The following is a 27,527-nucleotide window of genomic DNA, read 5'->3' on the forward strand; positions in this document are numbered from 1 at the left end:
CTTACTCAACGCGATCGGAGACGAAGGCGTGGAGTTGAAGCCGTTAACCGAACTGTCCGAAGTGTTCACGGATGGAGTAGAGCGTGGATGTATTCATGTCGTCGTACGACATCCTGCCGTTGCACGAGGCAGAAGTATGGAAGACCCAACCGATCACATGGCGGAGCTCAACAAAGGTGAGGCTACACCACCTGATACTTGACTCGCCGCTCAAAGTGTATTCCACACGAAGAGTTCAAGAACGCTCTTCACTTAAGCTATCCCCCCGCGTCAGTAGCTGCTAAATTCAAAGAATATTGCAGGATACAGGGCGGGCCTACCAAAATATACGACGGTCGTTATGCTCACGAAAAACCAGCCGATACGACTGCACCACCAATACATTTGTTCAACCCAGCATTCGCTTACTTCTCAAGCAAAGTGTTCGATCCTGAATACGTTGTACCCGATGAGACACTGCGTGACGTTCAGGAGCTCATGACTAAATTTGCGGCTATCCATGCCAACGAGAATGACCGCCAACAAAATGTTACTTCTCTGCTGGAGAAGGCGATCCAACATCCTTTGCTTCACACGAAAAGTCGTCGTGGAAAATGTATTCCCGATGCTGTAGCCGTCTATTCTCATAACCATAATCAGATACACCTCATGGTAGTTGAGGAGAAGAACGAGTTTGGAGATGGAGGTTCAGACCCTTCGGTCCAGGCGTCATTCTCTTTTGTATATGTAACTCGCGAGGTGCAATGCCATTCAGCACTTTAATGCGCGTTACTTCCTCACTGATGCTCGTCACATAGCGCGCGGAACTTCGCTTAAAGTGCAATGGTCCTACCTTCTTGGTTGCTCACGCTGGACCTTGGCTAGCAGTCCTGGGCGCCGTCTTCACGGAGAAATATATAGTCTAGCGGCTTACGGACTTCATCTGGATCCCAGCCCGCTCTGCACTCGATGATGACCAGTTTCTTCGAATCGGGCGCGTCCTGTATGCACTTAGGGAATCAGTCGCGCGGCTCACAGACTGGTATAAACATGTCTTGGAATGCAACGAGCCGCCGTACGATGCATCAAATCCTACTGTACATCATCGCTTTTACCCAACCCCAGACGCCTATCTACGTGACAAGATTCCCGTGCGATTCAAATATGAGAGGTCCCTGGAACGCGATGCTTCCTGTGTGACTTACCTGGCGAAGACGATGGAGGACAACCCGATCAATGTCGTCGTAAAGTTCGTCACCAGGTACGGCGAGGACGTCCACAAGGCGATGGCAGAAGCTGGGTTCGCGCCGAAGCTTTTGTATCACGGAAAAATTGATGTCGTGGAGGGGATGCCATCGTATGGCGGGTCGCGGATGGTAGTGATGGAATATGTGGACGGAATGACGGCCTATAGTTCACCGCAACTGCCTCCCAGCTTTCACCAAGAGCTCACAAGGGCGATCGAGTACTGTCACGAGAAGGGTTTTGTGTTTTGTGATCTTCGGAAGCCGAATGTCATGATCACGAAGGACGGCAAAGTGCAACTGATCGATTTCGACTGGGCTGGACGCGAAGGCGAGGTCACATACCCTGTATCCATTTGTCTTGCTATTGACTGGCCGAAGGGGGTACAAGGATTAGGGCCTATACTGAAACAACACGATCATGATATGCTAGTGCGCTACCGTAATTAGACTCTCAATTCTTCTGCTCTACGATGCGTTGCCACCAACTTCAAGTTGTGCATGGTAGACAAGCCAGGATGATACTGACGGAGTCTAAAGAGCCGGACGTATCCGGGCCGGTTTGAATGAACTTAAGGAAGTTGCCGCGGAGCCCAGTCAGTTTTGACATTTCGAACCTGCACAAAATTCGGAAGTTGTTGAAAGACAGCTCTCGTTCCATGGCCTTAACACTCCAGTTTTGATGCTTGTAGCGTCGTTTAGATCTGAGCTAGATCCCGGCGCGTGGCGTACCTTTAAGATCTGAGCTAGATCTGGTGCGCCCTACAGCTCATTCTGGCTTGATGCGCGTGGGGTGCCGTTTAGATCTGAGCTAGATCCCCGGTGCACCATACCTTCAATATTGAGCCTGGCAGAGCATCTTGAGCATCCTGCCTCATGTTTCAGTCAGTTCTTACAGCACACTGCCAGACAGAAAGAAAGCACAGGGCACGATACAAAGCATCATACGGAAGACTTGTCAACGTCATAGTCGGCGCTCAAAGGTATGTTGCAAGGGTCACAGTCACAGTACATTGTCACTCGCCTGGTCTCCTGACAGAACATGCATTCTTTCAGGTGGAGATGACCGTAATCCCAGCATAAGGGAGTGGGAAACATCGAGCTGGACGCAGGTCGGTCTTCCCTGGATGGGCCACACATACAAAGTCAATTCCATCGCCTTCAATCCTTCTGGCACGCATGCAGTTTCCGCCTCTAGCGACAACTCCGTTCGTCCCTGGCAGCTCGCTGATAAACAAACCATCGCTATCTTCCAGCACACTTCTTCTGTCATTTGCACAGCCTTCTCCGTGGATGGCACGCGCATTCTTAGTGGAGGTTATGATAAGACAGTCACAGAGTGGACGGTACCCATGGGTACTTTGCTTGCGGATGCTTCAAAGGAAAAGGTAATTTCCAGTCGGTTCACCTTCCTCTCGTTATCTTATTTTGCGTCTAGATTTTTTATTCAAATGATGTAGAATCTGCCTCCAAGCGGCAGATAATGTCAACGGTAATTTCTTGTTGATATAAACCTTCGCCATCTCACCTTGTGTCCTTTCATCACAAGGTTTCAGGCTTTGATTGCGAGTTTCAAGAAACTGCTCCGACGAAACTAGTAGTGAAGGTAATTTCCAATTAATTACACGTTCGCCGTCTCATCTAATATCCTCATTTCTATTCAAAGACCATGGAATATAATCCAGGGATTGTAGGTTCCCGAGTCTCCCCAGGCAGTTTCGATGACTGGAAGCTTCGACAACTGGAGGCTTTGATTCCAAGTCTCTGCAGGGAGTTTCGGCAACTGGAAGTTTCGATTCTAGGTCTCTGCAGGGTGTTTTGATGACTGCGAGCTCAGAATCCAACTCTCTGCAGGCAGTTTCGACGACCACAAGTTCTGCTTCCAAGTCTCAGCCATTTTTTTCGAATGTCTGGTTTGCGTTGGATGAGCACTCCGTTTCCATGGCTGAACAATCCGTCGCCAAGTTGGAGCAGTCTTTTACCAAGTCTATGCGGGCTGTTTCAAAGGTATTATTTCATCCTTTGCTCGTACGTCACTATTTGAGCTTTTTCACGCAGACACTTGTCATCACCACGTATGAGCTCCTCGCTATCACCAAGACCATCCGTACTGCATCCACCACAGGGGACTTGTTCACCGCTGAAAAGATCCTCACTCAAGAGATCACTGCCAACGCCAAGAACTTCGCCTCCTATGCCAACCGCTTTTTCGTTTTGGCACACAAACTCGACTGGGACAATGCGCTTAAGGATGCAAACAAGGTGACAACGATCCATCACGCCCTGGTTAAAATTTCGCTGACTCCGATGGTCACACAGTCCCTTGCCATATGGGAAAGCAGCTTGTCGACGACGGGAGGAAAGCCTTTGATCTGGCATTCATGTTCACGCATGGAAATATGGATGCCACTGCGTTCCTTTACTTGATCAAGGCAGGTCTATTTGTTCGTCTTGCGTACTTCACTCTTCACTACGTGTTTCAGGCTATTGCGCTCTTCAATGCTAACAGGCACAAAGAGTCAGTGCAGCGTGTGGAGCAGTTGTCTGCTGATCCTTCTGCAGATCCCCTCGTTCACTTATGTTCGTCCGCCGACTGATGGGTCTGCACTTCGAGCATCAGGCAAGTCTGCGACTCAAATTAGGAACCATTGCTTTCAATGGCGCGCATCATAGTGAGGCCATCGAGCACTTCACTGCCGCTGTCAAGGCTAGCACTTTCTTGGCTAAATCCGCCGCCCCTGCTGCCTGCGAGGCTTTCACTGTGGTACGTTGAATACGACGTCACCGGAAGACTCAACCGCGCTCAACTGCGCCTGTTTTGCAGCTCTTCGGATGGGACATCGAGTCGTTGTGGGAAACCTCCAACAAGCAACTGATCCTTGCGCTCCTTAGGGCTGGCAAGCTTGGAGAAGCCTTCGAATCATACCGTTTCGCGATGACCGCAAGTGACAAAGCTACAAGGCTGGCTGGGTCTTCAGTGAGTCTTGCCAGTAATGCTATATGCTGCGGTGCTAACCCTTTTGTCACACAGCTCTTACGTTGTAATGAACGGTCCTTAGTACGTTAGATTAGGGCGCAAGCCATTCTGAATGCGTCGTTTATGTGTTATACTCTTCACATTCGACGTTATTGGATACATTTCCTTATGCTTTAGATCTTTCTTTCTATCCCTACGTCGCCCTATCCTTTGTACTTGACGCTTTGACGTCGCGTCCCTTACAGCGTTTCACCTAATCAGTTCGTTACGCCTCGTTGTTCACTGCCTTGTTTCTATCTACCTCCTTCCTTCCTTCATCTATACTCATCTTGGCCGTTGAGCCAGCCCTGTACTCTGTTATTCCTTTGCAGAATCGCATTCAATGTTTTTCCCGCTCAAAGTACGTCTGAAATTTTATCGCTTGTCTGAGTCGTCACTCGTTTTCGTGTTCTCAATACACGCGTCCGCATATCTATGCCGTCTCGCTCACTATTCCCCTTCGAATTCACTATCAGTCTTACAGTGTGACTTCTCCGCGGACATATGTATAAGATCATGGAACTTCTCACCGATGTAGCAATTTGCGTCAGCCTTGCGCCTTGTGTACCATTGCTTCGAAGTACATCAGCCAGACCACCCCCATGGCAAGGTTTAATCAGTAACACACATTGGCACCCATGGTGCACTGTGATTTGGAATTGACTCTTGCATGCCATGACTCCTTGTTGTTTGGGCCACACTTCGGACGCCCGGGGGTAGCGAAGTTTAGATGGCACAGAAACGAAATGACATTCGTCCACTCTCAAGTTGGCACGGAAGACACTAAGTAGTATGACATGACACAGCCACCTACTACACATTACAATAGCGCGATGGGCTGAAAAACTGCATCTGTAATCCCATCTAATCTCCACGATCACTGAACTGACCATGAATGCAACGGACGCAGCCAGCTGGTTGCCTTGGTACCCGAAAGTGAAGAACGATATGAGCGACGCCAAAATAAGAGCAGAGGTCCAGATCATGGAAAACAGCACTGAGTTGATTCAAGCTAGTGAAATGGTGCGTCAGTCGACATCCAAAAAAACGATGATGCGGCAATTTACCCTTCACCATCCCATTCGTCTCCACCCCTCGTGCATCCGTGCTCCGTTTAATCCAGTGGTCCCCCCATGCAAAGAACTTGATGAATTTGACAGCACTGATGAGTTCATTAAGGATAGCCATGCGTTTTTCTCGCGAAGCAGAGACACCCTGCTGAATGTGAATGCTGCGTTGAGTGCCAAAGCTGTTCAGGGGTCAGGCAGTGAGAGGAACGATAAAGCCCGCAAATGCAGATAGACCAGAAGACTATAAATGTGCATGAATTAATTGATGGACGTTCTTACATGTAGAGGAAGGTTGTGACGATGATAATGTCAAATGGACCTATCAACAGCGATAAAATCAATACCACAAGCGTTGGACATCGGTTTCCGCCTGATGCGACATAAATGAGAGCTCCCGAGTGGATAACTTGAATACATGCCTTTATCAACATGCACAGCAAGGCCAACAAAGCATAGATGGATGCTTGTAACCGGTTCTCTGTGGTAGGTACATCGGTAGTATCAATGATGCGCCTGAGAATCGTTGGTCTTGGGGACCTGTAGGAGACCCGCTTTCAGCATTTATCCCCGGGCGTTGGTGTTAGCCTTTTTCCATCCCGGGTACTGAAGAGCTGCCATGACCTAACATTCTGAGTCGGGGAGGGTGGGTCACCCTAGGACGGCGTGCTATTAAGTGCACACCTATCAGTCAGACCTTCATGCGGAAGTCACGTCCACGCACCTAACCTAATGATAGGATTTTCCTTCGCCCATGTTGAGTTGGAGAGAAGTATTTTTCCCCTTGCAGGGTAATATCATCTCCCGCGCAACCTTCATCTGGACAGGCCGTGCCAAGAACTGGCTTTCAATCTGCAACGCTTATCATTAATAATCGTGAACAAATGACTTGTCTCTGAAGCGTACCTGTATTAAAAGCCAATCAGGGGGGTAGGTTCGACGGAGGGCACGAATTGATGCGCGCTCGAGAAGGTGGTTGGTGAATGGGGGAAGATCAAGTGTAAGATGAAGGTCTGAACATCCTTCTGAGAAAGTGGAAAGCTGCATGCCGTAGTCCATAATAGATTTTGCAGCTGGATGAAAACCGTGGTGTTGAGCGAGGGATGTAAGACATGACCAAGAAACTTTCGGCATCTTCTGAAGATGTGTGGGATACCAGACGCGCATGGTTGACAATGAACTGATCTCGCGCAAAAGATCTGCATCGCGAGGGCAAAGCTTCATGAAAGACAGGCCAGCCGCGGAATGCAATGATCCCCTCTTCTAGCGCAATACTTGCCTCTTGAGTAGAAGATGTTCCCACCGGCCATGTTAGCGGCCTCTTCAGGATCAAGTTCGAATCCATGCCCCAACACAGGTAAAATGACGGCCCAAAGATGTGATTCTCCCTGATTGTCGAGGGGTTGGGTTTTTGAGGTGGGAACCCTGTCAAATAATCTGATATGTTTGAATTTAAAACGCTGACGCTACACCCGTTAGAATGATGGCTCACTTGGTACTGCACGAATTCCCGGAAGTACACCCCGCATACGCTCTCAGCATTGATACTCGTATTCATGCTCGAGGTCTTTTCTAGCTCGGACTGGTCGTCCGCTGCTGCCAGAATCTTGCACAACTGCTCACCAGTGAGAATGATGGGAAGCGGATGGCGGTAGCTGGTGAATTGACATTTTTAACAAGCCATCCATAAATACTGGCAAGTATACTCACATTGATGGCAGAGATATCGATATCCTCCCCTGTCACAGCTGACCCTCAGCAGAGGCTGGACGAGTATTGGCCAGTGACGGGGGTGAAATGGGTCACGCATGCCATCGTTGGCGATTGTGGAAAGTAAAGTTTTCAACTTATGCCAGTGTTGACGGCACACTGAAGGATGGTTGGGTCGGGCAGGTCGGAGAGGTGGATGGGCTCCGGACGCGGGATTAAATCTAGAAGAGCGATCAGAGCAGTGAGGAGAGGTGGCCAATGCGGCTTACTGTCTGCCAACTCACAGCACCGTATTCACCCGCAATGAATCGCAAGAGGAGGGGACCCATGCAAAAATGGCGCGAGGAAAAAAGAACAGTGATCTCCAGGCGCCCGAAGCTCCCCTCAGGGCGTCAGCCTTTGTCGGATACCAAAACAGTATCCTGACGCACCGAGCACTCGGGGACCCGCTGGAAGCCTCAAAACAGCCAGAGGAAAACCACTCAGCGATGCCAGTAGACTAGTGGGGTAGTGGATGTCGATGATTGGTGAAGCGCTGAGTAACTTCGACGATTATGTAATCCTCCTCAGGCTGTCTATCAATCATCGATGTGAAGCCAAAACACTTAACAACATCTCAGACGTAATAGTAAAGACTGGTTACGAGTCTAGCGAAGTTCGGCATTTATGAGCTGGAACAAATTGCAATGCCCCGTTTCAAACTTTGACTTGCTCTCCTTCAAGTTTTACATGTAAGTCTTGTGTGGCAAAGCACCAAAAAGTCATACAATGTGTTACCATTTTCCTTCTAAACTCTCATCCCCTTCTTTCAGTACTGATGGCCATCAGCACAAACACCACAGGATCCGCTTCACAGGGAAATTTCGAATCAAGTGATAGCTTGTCGGCAATGGTGCGTTCATTCTTATTCTTATTTCAGGCTGCTCATTCACGTGGTTGCTAAGTCGTGCAAGGAAAATTCGGTGCGACTCCACAAGACCAATGTGTCATAATTGTGTGTGCCGCTCGAATGAATGCCAATATGACGCAACACCTAAACGGCGAGGGCCTGATAAAAGGCCAGGCACTCGCCAGCGCTCACATAAGAAACGTCCGATTGATGGCTCACCGCCTCCTTCCCTTCCATCCAAGCGGAAACGCACTCAGAAATGACGACTCCGAGCTTCTGAGGGAAGCTTGTGGACTTCCCAATGTTCCCGCTTTGTGGCCTGGAGGGGATATAATTCAATTCCAGCCCTGGTTTTCACCCACGGGCTCTGACCTTTCTTTTTTCCAATCCTAGTGCCCATGAATACCACCATCTCTCTACACCCTCCCATCACCCTTCACACCAGCTCTGCGCTTGCTTCTTCAACCTGCAGCCTAGCTATGCCGCCACCGCCACCAATTTTTTTCGGAACAGCACATCACGCATCACGACCGAGCGGCATGTCCGCGTCAAGATCCAGCGCCACCTCCGCGCTCGTCGTTGATATTTCCTTCGTTATCTCTTCCCATCAATCCTCGTTGTCTCTGTCCACCAATTACCACTACCTGATACCCTCATTTTTTGCTCGATGATCTCCACTGCATCCTGGATTTTCTCTCCTCCTTGCAGTTCCACCTCGTTATATACTACCCTACTGTTTACATAGATGTTCCTGTCAAATACTTTGATAATTTGTATATCATACCCTCGAGCTCACTCAGTAAACCAAAGACACGAATTTTTGAGTTCATAATTAAAATATTATCAGGAAGAGGCGAAACTACACATTCAAGTTCTATATGGGAGGCAGTACTAGTAGGACACCAGGATGCCAAATTGGTGTATGAGGAAGTGCTGCCCAAAGGAATGCGCTCGATCATAAGCATCGGTGCGGTAACCCAGCCGAAGTCCATCGAAAGCGTGCAAAAGGATTGGGGGTAGCATCATAGGAGGTATGTTGATATCGAGTATTGGTCGGGTACCATGGTGGTGAGTGTTTAAGGGAGTGGCGCGAACAGCACGGAATAGGCATGCGCGAGGGCAGTGAACTACTTATATGGTCAAAACAGAAATAGGTTTCAAAGTTTGAAATTTTTTTCTCTCCTTGGGCTGGTACATATTTTAGAGGGATGCCCAAGGATTAATATGAGCCCGGAATGAAAGAAATCGGCGGTTGGGATCTGTAGATAATGTCAAAATACTGAGTTTTTCATCCCACCAGCCAAGGTCAACAGTGCTGACCTCCAGAGACCCTGGGACCATCACCAATCGATTTCTATGCTTTAAAAACACTGGGACAACCATTTTCAGTATCGGTTTTGAGTGAAATGTGAGTGTTGTAAAATATATGGGGTAGGAGGGGGGGGGAGGACCTTCTGTATCTCAACAACCTGATTTTTCCTGACATATTGGGCTTCACCATCTTGTTCAGGGACATCAAGAGCACCCCGGAAAAATACTCCTAGAGCACAAGCAAGTCATGGGAAGCCTAGAAAAATCGATCTTTGAGGGGGGTATCATGAAAACTCGCATATCTTAATCAGGATGGGCCCAAAACACTCTGGGACCATTTCCAATCGATTTATATGCTCTTAAAACAGTAGGAACACTTATTTATATACCGGTATTTATATAATACCAAGATATATGAGTTAGGAGGGGGGAGGGGGACCCTACATATCTCAACAACCTGATTTTTTCTGACAAATCTGGCTTTACCATCGTGTTCAGAAGAATCAAGAACCCCCAGGAAGAATACTTTTGAAGTGCTGACAAGTCATGTGAAGCCTAGAAAAATCGATCTTTGAGGGGGGGTACCAGGCAAACTCACCCATCACATTCCATATTGGTTCAGAACACTCTGAATCCATCTATAATCTATTTGTATCATCATTAAACACTAGGAACATCCCTTAGCACATCTGTATTGACATAAAATCATGCTTCTTGGTGGAGTAGGTGGGGGGAGGGGGTACCATGACTCTGAAACATGATTTTTTCGGACGAAATAAGCATTGCCATCAGATTCAGATTGGTCAATAACCTCTGAATCGAGTTCTATTCGAAGCCAGGCAAGTCAAATGGAGGCTGAAAAAATCAATCATTGGGTGAGGCAGCATGACAGGGGTGACACTGCTTACATAAGCGAAAGCGGTGGACTTGAGCACGCTTAGAACAAGACTTGATAGATCAAATATTTCTGTTGCTGCTGAATATATATCTATCAATCACCTTGATGATGAGCCTGAGATCAAGTCATATAAAGGCTGAAACAATCGACCTTGGGTTGAGGACCTCAGCATCACAGACATTCATAACTTTGGAATGTGATTTTTTTGAACAAAAAGGGCATCACCATCATATTTAGAGAGCTCAATAACCCCACATTAAAGGTGTATTTGAAGCCAAGCAAGTCATATGAAGGTTAAAAAAATCAATCATTGGTTGAGGTGGGCCTGCTTACATAAGCAGAAAAAATGCGGAGGCAGCACAATAGGAGTGGTTATTTTTCATGGACAAACACATGTTTCCAGTCCATTTAGCAGGTTCTATAATATTGAAAACAAGTACTGGTTCAAGTCTGGCCGATCACATGAAGACACAAAAAATGAAACTTGAACAGAGGCCGCCAGTCAACTGAACTGACCAACATGACTTTTGTTGACGACGTCTCAACCACCAGACCATCCAGTCATTACAGCTAGAGACAAAGATGTGAGGAAGGCGAAGGTAGTAATTTCGCGACTGGTGCATGTCTAGAATAGATATCAGAATAACAGGTAACACAGATTCTGCTTCATCTTGAATCACCAGTATGAGTTCACCTGTTTTCCGGCCATACAAGGGTCCCACCCATACCAACCTCATAAGTCCCTCCATCTTGTCGGAGAGGCAGGAAGCTCTGAACTCTATGAAAGTTCTCTTGCCCAATCAATAGATATCAGAATAACAGGTAACATGGACTCTGCTTCATCTGATTACCACCTTCACCTTCCTCGTTCCTTTGTCTCTCACTGTAATGACTGGACAGTCTAGTGGGTGAGACGTCCCCCCGCAGTTGGGAAGGACTAGGTTCAAATTATATAGGACTTTTCTAATTGGGTTAGGGTTTTGAAGGGGTTATTTTAGAGGGTTTGACTTTTAATAAATCTCAATTATATCTACAAATCCCTCCAATGGAACCAGTTGCATTGGAGGTTGGTTGGTTGGATGTATATATGCCCCTAAGTTAGTTAGTTAGTTGGTTGGATGTATATATGCCTCCAATGGAACCAGTTCCAATGGAGGTTAGTTAGTTAGGTTGGTCAGTTGGTTAGTTGATTGGTTGGATGTATACATGCCTCCAATGGAACCAGTTCCATTGGAGGTTGGTTGGATGGATGTATATATGCCCCCAAGTTAGTTAGTTTGGTTGGCTGGTTGGTTGGTTGGATGTATACATGCCTCCAATGGAACTGGTTCCATTGGAGGTTAGTTGGTTGGTTGGATGTTTATATGCCTCTAATGGAACTAGTTCCATTAGAGGTTGGTTGGTTGGTTGGATGTATATATGCCTCTAATGAACCCAGTTCCATTGGAGGTTGGTTGGTTGGTTGGATGTATATATGCCTCTAATGAACCCAGTTCCATTGGAGGTTAGTTGGTTGGTTGGATGTATATATGCCTCTAATGAACCCAGTTCCATTGGAGGTTGGTTGGTTGGTTGGATGTATATATGCCTCTAATGAACCCAGTTCCATTGGAGGTTAGTTGGTTGGTTGGATGTGTCTAATGTTAGTTAGTTAGGTCAGCTAGTTGGTTAAATGTATATATGCTTCCAATTGTTAGTTAGTTAGAATATCCCTTTGCAAGATGTCACGTCAGCAACTTATCTGCAATCTCTGAGTATCAGTCGGCTTACATCCACTTGCAATGTGACCTGAGCTTCTTCAATTGCAAGGCCTTTGGCCAGCCATGTTGCCATGCCGTGGCGGTGAGTAGGCCCTGGGTGCTGTGCTTGCTCAGCTAACAAATGTAGCTCTTGCTGCTTTCTTATTGGTGCTGCTGTCACATAAGTACAGACCTGCCATGCAAAGGAAATGAAGTAACCTTTTTGAAGTTGAACTTCATAAATGTCCATTGTGGTTGGATCGCTATGGCGCTGTTCCTGCGCCAACTTCTCCTGGGCTTCCCAATCGCTGACTTGATTGGCATCGGCGGTCTCATGAAGCCTGTCAAATGCCAGTTTACCGTCAGCCACCCCCTGCACTGCTTCCTTGTATTTCCAGCAAAGGGACTTGCCTATAAACCATTTCATGAGATCTACTTAGAGAAACAATCATTTATGACATTCTACCACTCACTCATTCTAATCATTTTCATAAAGTTGCAATCATTCATTTGGTAATCCAGGCATTCTTTTCAGTGAAGAGTGCCCATCCCATAAGCTGCCAGCAATATGATGTTTAATGGTGCCCACAGTATCTCCATGATCTCGCCGTTGATTTGAGCTGCACCAGGTACGAAATTGGACGCATATCTGACATAGCAACTGTCTTTATGGCCATGAACATGCCATAGTCCAATGCTGGGGATGATATTTAGCTCCCTATGAATCTCAAGGAAAGGACTATCGGCGATGTGCTCCTTGAGATGCTTGTTATACTGACAGTTAACATCATAAAAGGTCAATGCATGGTAAATTCCTTCGGTGTTCACTTTCAATGCCTCACAGAGTGCACAATCCATGTTCATTTGTCTGCTGGCCATCAGTGATTGCAGGCTGATCATGAGGTATGTTACATACCTTTCTCCCTTCTGAAAGTCCACCATTGTGTGGGGCACAAAACAACCATGCCTTGCACAGGCACAACCGCCAATTCCAGTGGCTTCCAGTCTGTGACAGGATACATTTACCTGATTGACTGCCCGGTAATTGTTGCACTCCAAATGTTAAATGCCATCGTTGGCAATGGCCAAGTGCTTCTTGTAGAGTAGATTGCCGACCATGAAGCCACAGCCATCTATTAGAGATACTTTATCGGTGGGATTTACTGCATGGAGATGCTCAGCTTTGAAGTTTCTGTCCATGACAAGAGATCTAGTGTAAAGCCAACTCAGCATCTCCAGATTGGATTCTTGGTCAGCATTGCAGGCCTCGGAAGATTCTCCCATTGGCAATGTGAGGTTGATCCCTGGCTGGGGACACACCGGACAGAAGAGAGTGAGATCGCCGGGTCTGACTTCCTTCTCCTCATGGCTGAAGTCATTCCATTTCAGGAGCTTCAGTTTCTGCCATTGTCTGGCTACCCTCATGAGCTCTCTGTAACAGTTCTTCATCCTAATTAATGACACAGCCAGTGAGTGATCAATGAACCTACCAGCACCAAGTTGGGAAATACACATATTGTCATCCTCCTTAATTTGCTGTAATAATTCATTACTGAGATCCCACACTCCAGGTTGTCCAGCAAGAAGTCATCCAAGACATTGAATGTGAACGCTGTTTTTGATTCTAAAAATGAGGCCAGAAACAGACCCATTTGAAAGAGCTGTATATCGGCAGCCACAGCCTCTGGGCATGTGCAAAACTTGACAATATTAGGATGGGTAAACCTGCAGATCTCCAGACCTTGACCCGCACCCATACCCGTGTATCCAAGGGTATCAGCAGGTATGGTACCCATGAGGGGTAAACCGATGGGTATACATACAAATGTAGCTACTAGACATGCATAGACTACAAAATAATATCATTGCAGCCCTCATCCAACTCCCGCTCTTCTCCTTCAAGGTTTCACCAACAACAAGGATTGTTTGTCTGCTGAGAAGATCAAGTGCATAGTCAATGAGGCTGAGAAATACAAGGGTATCTTTCTGCTTATCTATGATATCTATAAACTACAGCTGACGACCATGCTGCTCATATTTCGGTCAAGAACAGCCTTGAACCATATGCATACAACCTTTGCAAATCAGCGAGAGGCTTGCTGACAAGTCAAAGCTTGAGAGCTACATTAATGAGATCATCTTCTGGCTTGATGCATCACAAGACTTGGCAAGCATCAAAGAGGAAGTAAGAGGGCAGACATACCCAGGGGTTTACCCATGTGACCCATGCATTTATGGGTATGGGTGTACTGCCGGTACAGATGCAGGTAGAGCACACTGTACCCAAGGGTTTGCCGTGCTAATGCATAAGCTGAGATGAGCTGAGACAACACTACATACACTTGTGGGAAGAACCATTGTTATGTTTTGTGCTTATAGGGAAAGACCTGTATCCACCAGTGGGAGGACCATTGGTATTTTTTACCATCATAGGGAAGGACCATATCAAGAGGGAAAAGACCATTAGTAGTTCCGGGAAAGACCATATTGGGAGGGAAAAGACCATTGGTATTTTTTACTGTCAGAGGGAAAGACCATATTAGGAGGGAAAAGACCACTGGTACTTTTTACTATCATCGGGAAAGACCAGATTGGGGGGGAAGGACCATAGGTACTTTTTAAAATAATCAGGAAAGACCAGACTGGGCGGGGAAGGACCATAGGTACTTTTTAAAATAATTGTGAAAGACCAGATCAGGGGGAAGGACCATAGGTACTTTTTCAAATAATTGGGAAAGACCAATGATACATTGGGACAGACCAAGTATGGACCACATGCACAGATAATTCTAACGAGAAACCCCCCATGGGAAAGAAACCCCGACATCAACAGGAACATTGAGTAGAAACCTCTGCTTACCTAATGAAGACCGCTGTTTGTTTCCGCCGTGTGCACTGGTACTCAATGTTCAACATTTAAAAAATTTACTACGCGCTGCTGGCTTTCTGCCGTCGAATAATACACACATTGCCATTCAAAATACGAGCCTTGCGTGTGATGAAGACTCAACCAACCAGTGACCAACAGAACACATTCAATTCTAATCAAGTTCAACACACTTCAAGTTCCAGTGGCTCATCTACTGCCATCCGTTACCGAATCCAATCACAATTTTGCCGTGTGTGACCCTCCCATCGACAAAGCCCACATTTTCAAGGGGCTCTCTGAGTTGCGCTCATGGTTGACTCAAGGTGAGCCTGGGATGCTATTGGAGTGGCCACTATATTCTCTGAACAGATGCGGCTTCTCACCAATGGCCCTCCTCCACACGGTCTACCTTCAATGGCACCTGTGAGTCGTGCTGACCGCGGGCGCCCTTTCTGCTGAATGACTGGAGGGTTGTGGATAAGAGTGGAATGGGCCTCTTCAGCTTTGATTCTCCTGAGGGAAATATTTGATAAATTTAAATCAATGTACTGACAAAACATACCGCAGCTCATCAAGGTCCTGCGATAGCTCGTCGAGGTCTTCCTTTGTGTGGACGCCATTTATGAGTGGCTTGAGTGCAGCGTGAGTTTTGTGGTATACTTCACATGCACCAATAGTCTGGGTGGGTGGTACAGCGCTTTGCTGTATGGAGGAATCGAGTGGATTGGATTTGTGAGAAGACTTTGTTGTAAGAGATGTTGATCGAAGGGCAGAGTTATTCTGTGGTATGTTTTCTAGAGAAACTGATGACACAGTCTGGATGTCCAAGTTATGATCTTGATACCATCTGCATGAAAGTTTGTCAGAGTCGAGGACTACACTGTTGCACCACGCACCTTGCTCGGACGAGTCCAATATGAAACGATAAGGTTGGCATCCTGGTCAGTGCTTGAAAGTAGTGACGACAAGGAATGCCAAGGTTCATTCCCATGCAGCAGTCACACAGATAACTGTTGTTTTGAAGGATGGTGAGGAAGTGTGTCGTTTTCGTACCATGGTTGATTATCTTCAAGAGATGTTGTATCTCCAATCCTTGTGAACTTATCAGCTGGAGCAACCACTTGGTGGAAATATATGCCTCGTCATTCTTGAAGTTATTGATCATGTGCTGCGGCAACAGGAATCATTGCATGAGTTTTGTTTGACTCTAGTAGAACAAAACACAAACCTGTTCCTCGTTATCACACCATGTATAACCACGTTCACCGCTGTCTGCCTGAATTGCATACTCTGTCTAATGATACAGATAGTATCTGTGTTTCAAATCAATGATTCAAAGCAGATAGTTCGAAGGCACATACCCAAGTTTTTACACCCAATGTCGCTGGACAACCTCCGTTTCATAGAATAGACTCTCCTCCATCTCCTTGTGGCACTTTTGTAGTGCAAATGGACCAGCATGCTGTCATAACTGTGCAAGTGGTCCTGCAAAAAGTATTTCAAGGTTCTGAACATGTTGACGGTGTGATGACTGAAAACTTATTAGGATTTGGCATTTGAATACTATCAAAGTGTCAGGCTCACCTCTCAAACTTTAACCATTTCCTGGATAGTTTGTCCATTTGTTCTTTCATTGAGACTGTTGAATAGCTGAAGTAAGGTCTTTTTTGGTCCTCCGAAAACTTTGTTGATTCGATTCTCAGCCTCAACCTGACCATTCGTTCAAATACCTGCTGTGAAGACATGGCTCACCCAGGCCCAGGCCCAACGTTCTCGGCAGTCGTAGATTTTTTCTAGATATTTCTGAGCCCTGGGGAACTTTGCTGTGATGTTAGTCCATAGCCTCTCGAACTCGGTTGGTGATACTGCTCAATATACCATCCAAAAGTCATGCATAAAGTCCTCCCACTGAGAACCAATAACAATACGAAGGTTTTGTGTGATGTTCCCTGTGAGATGATGAAGACAATACAAGTGACGTGAGAGAGGTATTGTCTGGGATGCTGCAGAGATAAGTGAACCATGTCGATCTGAAAGAAAAACTTCTGGTGGGCACCGCGCAGCCTCCAAATGGCATTGGAAAATCCAACAGTGTGATTCCACATCTTCTGTCGCCTGAAAAGCATACCATGCATTCCGTGAGGCACTGAAATTGTCGATAACGATGCCAATGTTGAGCGGATAAAGGTACTGATTGCGGTTGTACGTGTTATAGTTGAGTGGGACTGAGCCACCAAAGGCCAATGACAACCTGGCTTTCATCCAGCTGAAGTTTATACTGCCAACGTTCACCATCATCAATCCTGCCTTGTAGCACAGCAATGATTGCTGCAATATCACCACCAAGTGCCTGCACATCCTCTCAAGCCTGACGACGTGCATTATTAATCATGTTTGATACTTGTTTAGGCTCGAGGGGGTGGTCTGTGAAACAGTTTGCAAGAATAGTGGATATGTGCTGTCGCTGGAAGCCATTGCTCGTTGCAAACTCGGAGACGACCTGATGCTGTGCTGTGGTTGGTGGTCGGACAATGGTACCCCCAGGAGGGATTTCTCGCGGGTGATTATGGTCCCAGTTGGTAAGAGTAACCTGCCACAATGTCGACCCACAGATGAGATTGAGATTGACATGAGCATTACAACCTGTCTTGATAGTCTTGCCTCTGCGGTGGTCAGAATGATCGATAGCCATGACACGTTTACTTTGTCCTCGGCGCCAACAATGCCCGCGGTTTGCCTCACAAGCATAAATGCAACGTTGGGCCTCTTCAATGCTCTCAAACACTGATCCAACTGCAATGGGATAACCTATGGTGCTGATACTGCGATCTGCAGTTGATGCTTTGACAGGTGGTTTGAACCATTTTGCAAGTGGCTGTCACTTGATTCCTGGATCGTCAGAGTCACTAAGTTCGATGATAGACCCAGATAACTCATTCTCCTTGTTGCTATGGCAACGGCGCTTTCTTGATTCAATGCAGCGAGGATGGGACATGATTATAGGACTATCAGGTGGTGTCTTGACATTATATCTTGGCAATGCACTTGTTGTGACATGGAGTGGTGAAATGAGGTCGATAACCTCAATTTTCATAGTTTGAAGTGGAGTCCATGGTTCTTGCATTGATGGCTCCAAAAATTGAGGAGGAGGAGATCGAAGTACGATGGGATTCACAATACTGTTCCCAGATGTCACGAAGTTGAGATTAGAAGTGGGATTGATGTTATTACTAGACATGTTCAGCAACAATGAGTCCTGAATAAAAAATATCACAACTGTTAGTATGCACGTAATGACTTTTCAAGTTCTCTTACATTTAAGACCATCTGATGAGATAACAAATGTCGAAAAGGGAGGGTAATTACAATTTCGTTCGAAATTAGAGTCTTGAATTTATAGATTGGATGAGAAGCCTGGAGACTAGATGTTAGTAAGTGAGACTCGTATAGGCTGTAGATTACTACCAATGGTATATACAAGTTGAAGTCATTAAAGCCAACGAAGTCTTCCGAGCAATTAGATTGAACCTCATTGTTTAGACATGGGCGAACCCAGTCAAGAAAGACTGTGTCCTAAAGAGTTAAATGAATGTGAGCCTCATGAAGTTTTGTGAATCTGATGAATTGGACTTACTGAAGTTCGTGCTGCTGCATCGTGATAGATAATAATTTCTTGCAGTGCCTTTTTTCGAAATTCTAGCGACGAGACATTATCCCAATACGGAACACTCTCATCAACAAGTGATTCGACAAAATTGTGAGCCACAATGCCACAGCTCCCTGATCCAGAAGACTGTAGTGTGAGTGCTCCCTTCTGGACAGAGCGTGGTGGTGGGTAGTTGCTGAGACCAGTAAGAATCCATGAAAAGATATTAAGAACATCAGAGGCCGGTTCTCATCCCATCGAGTCATTATGAAGAAGTTGTGTAGACTTGTTGTAGAAGTATGCTGCAAAATGATCATTATCCCAGACAATAAAGCCCATAGTCTGGACATCTGAACCACGCAGCCGGTGTAAAGAGTTGATTCTATGTGGGCGCTACAAAAGTGTTACCTTAAGACTCAGAGTGTAAGTGAGATGTTCATCCCTAAGAGACTGCCTATAAAAATGCTCCTTGATATAAAGCAAGGGATATCTTGTTAAGATCGAAGTGAGAGAAGGAAAGTTACCAAGAGTGCACTTGGTGTTCCGAGGATGTGTCCGAAGTACCAAAGTACTCGTCTGAAGTGGTCCGAAGGTGGTCCGACATCTAGAAATGAAGGTCCGAGGTTGCGTGAAGCGTCCGAAGAGCTTCCGATGAACAGCGAATGTTCCGAGAGAAGTACGGCGGGTGTATCAAAGTATAAGACCTCACGAAGTATAACTAAGCAAAGACTATCGGGAGAACTTAGAGACAGCAAGTAGTGAAATGGCAGCGGTCAGGCCAAACAATCGTTCCAAATGAACAAGGATCGATTGCGCGAAGTACGACTATCCGAAAGTGACCCTACTAACTATGACTCGTAGCAGGGAAAGTGAAGTGAAGTGTGAGTAGCTAGCGAGGCAGATTATATCCTACAGCGTGAAAGTCCGGAAACTGCATAGGCGAAACCAGTAGTGAGATAAGACATCCGAAATGTAATAAGACTCAAGGTGAGCCGCTACAGAGATATGCATGTAATAAGGCGCAAGGCATGTTTGTTATGCATATAACCGACGGGCCGACAACATATGTGCCCCTAAACATAATCAATAACAGATAACCAAGTGGAAAATGCACCAGCGAAGTCAAACGGACACAGACAGGACATGGTACGGAGGATCGGAACTGTATACAGGCCTCAGGAATGGACGGACGACCTTTGGATGACTCAGATGAGCGCGCGGAACTCTCAGAAGGTAAATGGAGTGTCGAGGGATATGTGTGTGGAATACCTATGGGATTGGCAGGATACGAGCCCAACGCCGATCCGAGTGCTACACCGGTCTTGTAATGCAGCTATATTTTGACTAAACACCTGTGGCTGCTGAGCATAGAGGTACCTTGCATCATTAAAAAATGATGTTGGAAGAAAAAGAAAGTTGGAACAGCTGAATTTGGATGCTGATGCTAGCCGGAAATACAGCAATTCAGCCATTCCATTGAGGACATCCTCTTCGACCCAGTTCTCGTCCAATAGACACCCAAGTTTCCACAAAGGGAACTCGGTAATATGAAATCCTCGGATGTGCTGTGTAATCGATAATGAAAGGAATTTCATTGCTGCTGTGCGTGAAATTGGAAGGGTTGTTGAGACAAATTTATAGATCTGACGTGCATAGAGTATTTTTGGATGGAAATTATTGATTTCTGTAAAAAGCCGTATCTAGTAGATAATAACAAGGTTAGGCTACAAGCATTTAAAAATCAAGAGTTTTATACCTTTGTGAAGTGATATGTTCATGAAATAGGTTGCCCATTGATTATTGCCTCTATAGACACAGACCGTGCACCCTTACTAAAAACCTCCTCCATTTGTTGGATTATGGGTTGTAGGTCATCCGAGTGAAGGGCAACTTCACTGGGGAGAAGAACAGTAGCTATTGCTGAGCCTGGGACATCAAGATCAAAGCACCAGCGAGAAATGGAGCCAGCTGGAGCAATTTCAGGAAATTCAAGAGACAAAGCATTGTTGAAGGTAATGCTCCGAAAGTAATTCTTAGAGTAAGCTGAGAATGGATTAGGTGTTGAATAAGATTCGAAGGATTCACTGGAACTCATTCACGGTGACCAGACCCAGTGTCAGGCTGCAGTGACTGTACTAGTAAGTGAATCGTTGCAGGTTTGTCATTAAAAATGCAGCCACTATGATAATAATGTGAGAATATACTGAAAATTGGATACCAGGCAAGCAAACTTAGTCAAAACATAAGTCTTATTTCTGAATTATGCAGCAATTCCTAGCTCTATTACTACCCACCAGATAAATGGTGCTTTCGAGCTGATCTACTCACTTGCCCCTTTTAGCAGTACGGTGCTGGCAGTGGGCTCTGGCCGTCAGAAACTCTGCTACAGTATTGAAAGTCAAAAGGGTTTCTGATGACTAAGCAAGTACCTCCAGGTAAGGGGGTTTCTCATTAGAATTATCCCACATGCACTTATGGGAAAGACTATTAATATTTTTGCACTTATAGAGAAAGACCAAGGTATTGTGCATATATTAAATTTATTATGTAACATCTATATGCAATACTATCTCATAGGACATCTTGTAGGGGATGATGGCATAAAATCATCTTCAATGTCATCTAGGTCATCATCAGGGTCTATATCATACCTATACTCATCCACCAATGCAATGTCTTCAATTGCATCCATCAGTTCATCATCTCCAATCTCACCACAATCCGAATCACCCTCATCATCCTCTTCCACAGGTCCTACACTCTGGTCATCCTCGTCCCGAAAAGATGGCTGCGCCTGTTCATTCGGCAATAAGATTGGAGATGTGATCACGAGCTAAAATGGTCAACACCTGGTACCAGTGAAATGCATTGGTGAAGCGACGGCACAGGCTATGCTAATACAAGGTTACATATGCTATGTACGTGGAGGATCAAATGCTAACCATCGATGTCAACTTGTATCCCATTCCATCTAGAAACGTCTCCACTGCATTGCATCACGCAGTATGGTTGGGGGACTGACGAATGAAAAGAAGGCAGACAAACTCTAGAACACGTAAGTCTACTGCGAGTGAGGGAGCAACAGGAGCACATGGGAACAGCCCACGACAAAGGAGCTGGAGAGGGGCAGGAAAACAGGGGCACACAATGATATTAATTTCTGACAAGCCTGTAATGTACATTAGATCAGCCATCGGGGGAGAAAAGAAGGTAGACAACATACTGTCAAAGAACACGCATGTAACCTTGATACTGCATGTCCCACACCCAGCATGACAAGCTACAGTATCTCCGTGTGGCTGTCGTACAATGTTGGCATAGCATAGCATTGAAGTCTCCTGCATGTACAATAGATAGGGCACTATAAGCGATGGAATAACTTCTTCTGACTATCTGCGCCACTGGTTGGTCTTTTTCTGTGAGCTGGTGAGATCACGGACACTGGGATCATTAAAGAAATGGAGGGAGTCGCTAAAAGGATATGTGGGTCCGTCATGATCTTGGGGGGTAACCATCCTAGGTGCGGATGGAAGAGATAAACTTTGCTGAGTGAGATGCTGACGTCCAGGCATAATCAAGACAGGGGGTGGGCCAGGAAGATAGAGGTCTAACTTGCGAGTCTGGCAGGGATGTCGCCATGCCTTGTTCATCCAAGGTTCACAGACTATAGTATTCAGGGGCAGTTCTTCCTGCGTGGCAGATGCCGCTTCCAGAGTAGATACTTTGCGACATCTAGGCTTAGGACGACGGACCGCCATAGCGCAGCACTGTAAGAGTCAATATAACGGGCACCACACACCAACGACATGAAGTCAATTGGAGTAAGTGAGACACCAATGACACAAAGTCACTTGGATGAACTCATGAACGGAAGTCACCAATGACGTGAAGTCAGTTGGAGTAGCTGTGGGGCTTGATTATCAGTGACAGACAGGAGAGATCAATAAAGGTCAAGCATACAACCTGACCTGCATGTTGGATGAAAAGGGAGGGAAAAAAAATGAAGTATAACAAGCGGAAGCGAATGATCAACGGGATAATAATTCAGTATCAGAATGGGAAAATACAGAGGGAAAAAGTTTGCATTGTCCCTTCAGGTTAGCCCGATCAGGCATTGACCACATGTCACAGAGGTTCTCATCATCTCACTCAGGGAGGCACAAACACGGGCAGAGTAAGATAATGGAAGGAAGTGGAGGATGGAGAAGGTAAATATAATAGAAATAAAAGTAAGTTGGGACAAACCGCTCGAGTTGGTGGCCGCAGAGAATGTGAACATATTATGTCCCATGCCTGCACAGAAAAGTCAAGCAGAAGGCTGGAGAAACAAATACATGCACCATGTCACTAAAACGGGACTAGAGGAAACTACGGAAGCATCCGTTTCACCATTACGGCTGAGGGAACATGATATTTGTACACAAACACGGAAGAAAATGGAGTACGCGATGTAGCATTATGAAATCATGATTACAGGGGGAGCGAGTGAGGAACAATGGGAGGCCTACCAAAGTGATCGAAAAATGTCTGAACATAAAACCCAGTCGCAGCGCGAGTGACTTCCCAAAATTTTGTGTCTGTAAAGGTCTCTTGCATGAGCGGCGATGTAAGAAGGGGCGGCACATCATCCCAAGAGCACAGCAGCTGTCGGAAACTTTCAAGGTACAGAAGAACACCAATTAAGGTGTTATTCCACATCCCGTAATTGTCATTGGAAACGGCTCTGACCACATGACAAGGCCAGCCTCACCAGGGAAGATGGCATGCAGCAACTGTTCGCGACCAACTGGATCTTCTGCCCAGCATCCTTTGGCTAAGTGATGATCGAGATCCCTCAATTCATAACGGAATCCAAGCTCAAACAACTCCCAGGTAATCTTTTGGGCAAGGAGCTGGGGAGGGTGGGCAAGACTGGCAACAGGGACCTGTTCACCACAAAATTCTACCATTCCTTCTGGCGCAAATAAATCTCCATGAGAGTCCACCATATCATCTCCGAACAAATCCTTCATCATTCCCTTGCACTTCTCCGCCACAGTAAGAACTTTTTTTTCAGGAGCTTTTCCTTTGGGTGCTGCAGCTTGTGATTGGGCAGAAATCCTGCTACCGAGGAAGTCATGCCATAGTTGAGGGGACGGGTAATTGTGAGGAGGGTTGTGATCAACCCGCACAATCCATATTGGACGACAGGTGAGCCAAGTGGCTATGTATCCCTGAAGGCGCTCCAGCAGCTTGGGACCAAATAGGAGACCTGGTTCGGGGAACCTGTATCCTCGGTCAATGACGTAGGGAGTGCGGACACAAGATGAATCCTTGATGCATCTTTTAAGGGCATCATCCCAATGAAGCATTGACGGCAGGAAGTAGGGGCTCTCAGGATCTTTCCATTTGTCCCTAATGGATTCACCTGACTGGTTGTGGTGCGTGGGTCGAGCATCTTTGACATCTAATATTTAGTAGTTAGTTGTGATACATAAGAAAGAGGGGCGAGTAGTACTTACAGGGCTGGTGTCTGTGCTTCTTGTTATGATGTTTTGGAAGGGCCTTGCCTGCAACAGATGGTTGAGAGGATGGCCCAGCAGTAGAAGAACCAGGTGCAGATAAGCTGCTCGACAAAGGATTTGGCTCAGGGTCTCTGAATGTCGTGCCCCCATAGAGGTGGCGAACATGAAGCTGATGATTGTGGCCGCCTGGGCTGCGATAGATGATTTAGTACAGTCGAACTTTGTTGCCCTCTGCATACATTGAAAGGATGATTTGATCAGGACGGGTGAGTAAAACAGGCTGTTTTACTGTCATATTCGAAGGTATGTATGGTGCAGACATACCAAACAGGGATACCAGCAATGTACAGCTTGTTGCACATGTCGCTGTCGTGCATGAAGGTGCCCATCCACTCTGAGTTGACGATGGCAGTCCTGTCACTGGCAGTGATACGAGGCTGAGCAAGGAGGATCCAGTCCATGAATGAATAAATCTCAAGAAACAGCCATTGGGCATCAGTCACGAACATGAGAAGGTCGCGGAATGTAAAGGGAGTCTTCAACCGTGAGATGCCATGTCGAAGGGACAAGACGCGACTGACAACAGCGTCATTCTTGCCTTGCTGATTAGCTCTCCAATCCTGCACCCGCTTCTTTGCCAATTTGCGAAGAGAATCCAAGCCTTCGACCTTATCCACTGCGAGCGTGCCTACAGGGAATGAGTTGCCTGGGATTGGCTTGAAGTCTTCTTGGGTGGGAGTGAACCAAGCCCAATGTAGCGGATGCGGGGATGGGAATGCCTCCTTTCGAGGAATGCAAGTCGAATTGCAAAAAACATTATTGTAAGCTTGAGGCCACTGAAAGCAATCTATGGTGCCGAAACGACCATCCACACAAGCCTGTACGGTTTCCTCTTCAAAATGGTGGAACACGGGAACGAAGTCCATGTTCGGCGTTGTGATAACCAAATTTCCTTGGACAGCAACAGCGTGGGCATCAAAAGCTTGCAGCCATCCTGTAGTATGTATGCATATTAGTAAGATACAGACATCAGAAATAACCCCTCCTACCATCCTGAAGAGTTGTGTTGCTCTTGAACATCGATAGAGCGGTGGGCATGATGAAAACTGCCAAGTTTAAGTAGCGCATACTTGATGAAAAGTCACAATGCACCTGTTATGCACTCAAATAGATCTGTTAGGCGGAGCCCTAAGAGGGGCATTGTCCGCTAACGTTCGTGACGTAACCGGAAGGATCCAGTATAGCAAGTGAGACTGGCGACGATGAGTCGGCAGCGATCACAGTACGCGCGTGTCACGTGACTTCGTAGACGGATGTCTGAGAAGTCACTCAAAGTAAGGACAGTCTTGTCCGAACGATGAGTGTCGATCGAGGTAGACTTAGTTGCGATGAGCAACTAAGAAAAGATACTAGAGACTGAAGCTTTATGAGGCTTCAGAGAGAAGTATGTTCCAGGGAAGATTGAGTAGATTCAAGTTAGAGAATCTAGTACAGGATGACCGACTACTTATACTAAGTGGAGAGGGTTAAGGGCAAGGCTACCGCACTGTAGGTAAGGGTAAAGGGGAAACAAGAATGGTTTAGGTGCGTTGGCAACAGAGCTGGATTAGTGGTGAATGGTCGAATGTGGAATGAGACCGAGAAACATTGGAACGATCCAACGGTAAGAACACAACGTGTGGGAAACCGCAGTCAGAAGAGATCAAGAAGGGAAAGCCACATGGGTGGCATGAGTCAGACCGAGTCAGAGGTGCGGGACCACATTGGTGGTCGAGTCATAGGAGGAACGTGCATAGAGGCGGGCAATGTGAGGGACAGGAATGGTCCCGAGGATCCGGTCAACAGAAAGTCGGTAAAGGAGGACAAGCCGGTAGATGGTGAGGGTGAGGATGAAGGGAAAATGATAGGGGGGCCATGTGACTGATGTTACTTGTAACAGGATGCTGGCCGCCAAGCATCAGGGTTTTTCTCTGGGTCTGATATCATGAAGGATATCATCAATGCATGACAACTTGACATCAGTCGTATCTTGGACGAGCTCACAACTATTCTCAAGTGCATTTTCTGACAATACTACTGGATATTGCTCACTTTATTATAGGTACAAAGACTTAGAGGCTGTGCAAGCAGAAGGGATATCTTTTAGTTTTCTCCCTCGCTCTACCACTGTCCCAAATGGCACACTTTTGTGCAACGGCAAGTCCGCTAGGGACAGGAACAGAAAAGTCGCACCAATGATCATCAGCGAGAAGTTTGGTATGTTTTATTTTATTTTATTGTGTCGCTAATTTACTGATGCCATGTCTCATTGGTAGCTGAAGCTGGCCATCCACTCAAAACCTCAAACAACAGGTGGTTGGACATGCTCAATACTCTTTATGTTGAGCAGCTTTTCATCCTTAACTGGCTGACCAGTGTACCGCCCCCCGGCCCCGATTTTGATCTCAAAGCGTTGTCAGCGAGCCAGTTGTGTGCACTGGTAGTTCCTTACCTGAGGATGCATCTTGGGGCAATGTACGAGGTTGACTTAGGTCAAGATGATGAGGACAACAATAGTGAGGCAGAAACCATGAAGACAAAGAAGTGTAAGGGTAAATCCAAGAAGTCAAACGACAACAGAAGGACAAAGGGTACAATAGTAGAGCAGCCGGACATTGTGTTGTCCATTAGAGAGTGGTCTGAGTGTATGTTTTTTAGTTGTCTCTTTCATGCACGCACTAATGATACTACAGATGATGTTAAACATTTAGAGTCTCAGTCTCCCTCAATGTATTTGATCCCCCTGGTCATTGACACGAATGGCGAGGTCCTCCGTGAGCTTCAGGACTTGGTCAAGTGTTCCAAGGACTTCCCCCTCCCAGATCAAGCTAGTACCAAGCAGGTAACTGAAGAGCTCCCTTCGTCTGACCAAGAAGCTGTGCACTCGACTCCAGTAGCTTCGCGCCCAACCCAGGTGGCTCCGTGCCCAACCAAAGTAGCTCTGCACCCAACCCAGGTGGCTTCGCGCCCAACTCAAGTAGCTCCACGCCCAACCAAAGTGGCTTCATGCCCAACCCAGGTAGCTCCACACTCCAAAAGTTCAGTGTATTCCATGCGCCTGGTCAGTTGTGGATAGCTGGGGACCTTCAGATGAAGTCTTGCTTCGGGCCACACATGAACAGGCGCAGCCATCTTTTCAGGATAAGGATGACCAGAGTGTAGGACCTGTGGAAGAGGATGACAAGGGTGATTCGGATTGTGGTGAGATTGGAGATGACAGAGTGTAGGACCTGTGGAAGAGGATAACGAGGGTGATTCGGATTGTGGTGAGATTGGAGATAATGAACTGATGGATGCAATTGAAGACATTGCATTGGTGGATGAGTATAGGTATGATATAGACCCTGATGATGACCTAGATGACATTGAAGATGATTTTATGCCATCATCCCCTACAAGATGTCCTACGAGATAGTATTGCATATAGATGTTATATAATAAATTTAATATATGCACAATACCTTGGTCTTTCTCTATAAGTGCAAAAGTATTAATAGTTTTTCCCATAAGTGCATGTGGTTCACACTTGGTCTGTCCCAATGTATCATTGGTCTTTCCCAATTATTTTAAACAGTACCTATGGTCCTTCCCCCTGATCTGGTCTTTCACAATTATT

General features: G+C 46.3%; 8 protein-coding genes across 8 annotated transcripts; 3 read left to right on the forward strand and 5 right to left on the reverse strand.

The window, feature by feature from the left end:
- Positions 1-136: 136 nt before the first annotated feature.
- On the forward strand, positions 137-1,673 carry F5147DRAFT_820940 (uncharacterized protein; the record flags this gene model as incomplete). The annotated part of the gene is made up of 6 exons (XM_041443690.1): positions 137-176; positions 278-528; positions 550-615; positions 640-720; positions 798-899; positions 960-1,673. The coding sequence occupies 6 exons, from the start codon at positions 137-139 to the stop codon at positions 1,671-1,673; spliced, it is 1,254 nt and encodes a 417-aa protein (XP_041287317.1).
- Positions 1,674-3,044: 1,371 nt separating this feature from the next.
- F5147DRAFT_820941 (uncharacterized protein) lies at positions 3,045-4,428 on the forward strand (the record flags this gene model as incomplete). The annotated part of the gene is made up of 7 exons (XM_041443691.1): positions 3,045-3,251; positions 3,282-3,485; positions 3,566-3,741; positions 3,786-3,987; positions 4,048-4,200; positions 4,255-4,281; positions 4,378-4,428. 7 exons carry the CDS (start codon positions 3,045-3,047, stop codon positions 4,426-4,428), a joined length of 1,020 nt encoding a protein of 339 aa, XP_041287318.1.
- Positions 4,429-5,059: 631 nt separating this feature from the next.
- Positions 5,060-6,530, reverse strand: F5147DRAFT_820942 (uncharacterized protein; the record flags this gene model as incomplete). The annotated part of the gene is made up of 4 exons (XM_041443692.1): positions 5,060-5,077; positions 5,130-5,236; positions 5,307-5,454; positions 6,213-6,530. The coding sequence occupies 4 exons, from the start codon at positions 6,528-6,530 to the stop codon at positions 5,060-5,062; spliced, it is 591 nt and encodes a 196-aa protein (XP_041287319.1).
- Positions 6,531-11,488: 4,958 nt separating this feature from the next.
- On the reverse strand, positions 11,489-13,649 carry F5147DRAFT_820943 (uncharacterized protein; the record flags this gene model as incomplete). Its single annotated transcript, XM_041443693.1, has 9 exons — positions 11,489-11,751; positions 11,885-12,264; positions 12,327-12,331; positions 12,443-12,721; positions 12,770-12,859; positions 12,880-12,986; positions 13,018-13,296; positions 13,344-13,477; positions 13,502-13,649. The coding sequence occupies 9 exons, from the start codon at positions 13,647-13,649 to the stop codon at positions 11,650-11,652; spliced, it is 1,524 nt and encodes a 507-aa protein (XP_041287320.1). The 3' UTR covers positions 11,489-11,649.
- A 3,435-nt stretch (positions 13,650-17,084) lies between these two features.
- F5147DRAFT_585265 (uncharacterized protein) lies at positions 17,085-17,522 on the reverse strand (the record flags this gene model as incomplete). The annotated part of the gene is made up of 1 exon (XM_041431856.1): positions 17,085-17,522. A coding segment is annotated over one exon (438 nt), but the record flags the coding sequence as incomplete, so codon positions are not given.
- A 584-nt stretch (positions 17,523-18,106) lies between these two features.
- Positions 18,107-18,614, reverse strand: F5147DRAFT_562098 (uncharacterized protein; the record flags this gene model as incomplete). Its single annotated transcript, XM_041430606.1, has 3 exons — positions 18,107-18,136; positions 18,188-18,288; positions 18,353-18,614. Coding segments are annotated over 3 exons (393 nt in total), but the record flags the coding sequence as incomplete, so codon positions are not given.
- A 4,433-nt stretch (positions 18,615-23,047) lies between these two features.
- Positions 23,048-24,970, reverse strand: F5147DRAFT_779282 (uncharacterized protein; the record flags this gene model as incomplete). The annotated part of the gene is made up of 5 exons (XM_041442270.1): positions 23,048-23,814; positions 23,870-24,063; positions 24,112-24,152; positions 24,202-24,866; positions 24,922-24,970. 5 exons carry the CDS (start codon positions 24,968-24,970, stop codon positions 23,048-23,050), a joined length of 1,716 nt encoding a protein of 571 aa, XP_041287323.1.
- Positions 24,971-25,592: 622 nt separating this feature from the next.
- On the forward strand, positions 25,593-27,326 carry F5147DRAFT_779283 (uncharacterized protein; the record flags this gene model as incomplete). Its single annotated transcript, XM_041442271.1, has 8 exons — positions 25,593-25,742; positions 25,812-25,834; positions 25,895-25,927; positions 25,974-26,128; positions 26,188-26,556; positions 26,605-26,972; positions 27,034-27,112; positions 27,139-27,326. 8 exons carry the CDS (start codon positions 25,593-25,595, stop codon positions 27,324-27,326), a joined length of 1,365 nt encoding a protein of 454 aa, XP_041287324.1.
- Positions 27,327-27,527: the final 201 nt, after the last annotated feature.

The sequence above is a fragment of the Suillus discolor genome (assembly GCF_016758755.1).
Source record: "Suillus discolor strain FC423 chromosome Unknown F5147scaffold_83, whole genome shotgun sequence".
In the NCBI taxonomy this organism is placed as follows: Eukaryota; Fungi; Basidiomycota; class Agaricomycetes; order Boletales; family Suillaceae; genus Suillus; species Suillus discolor.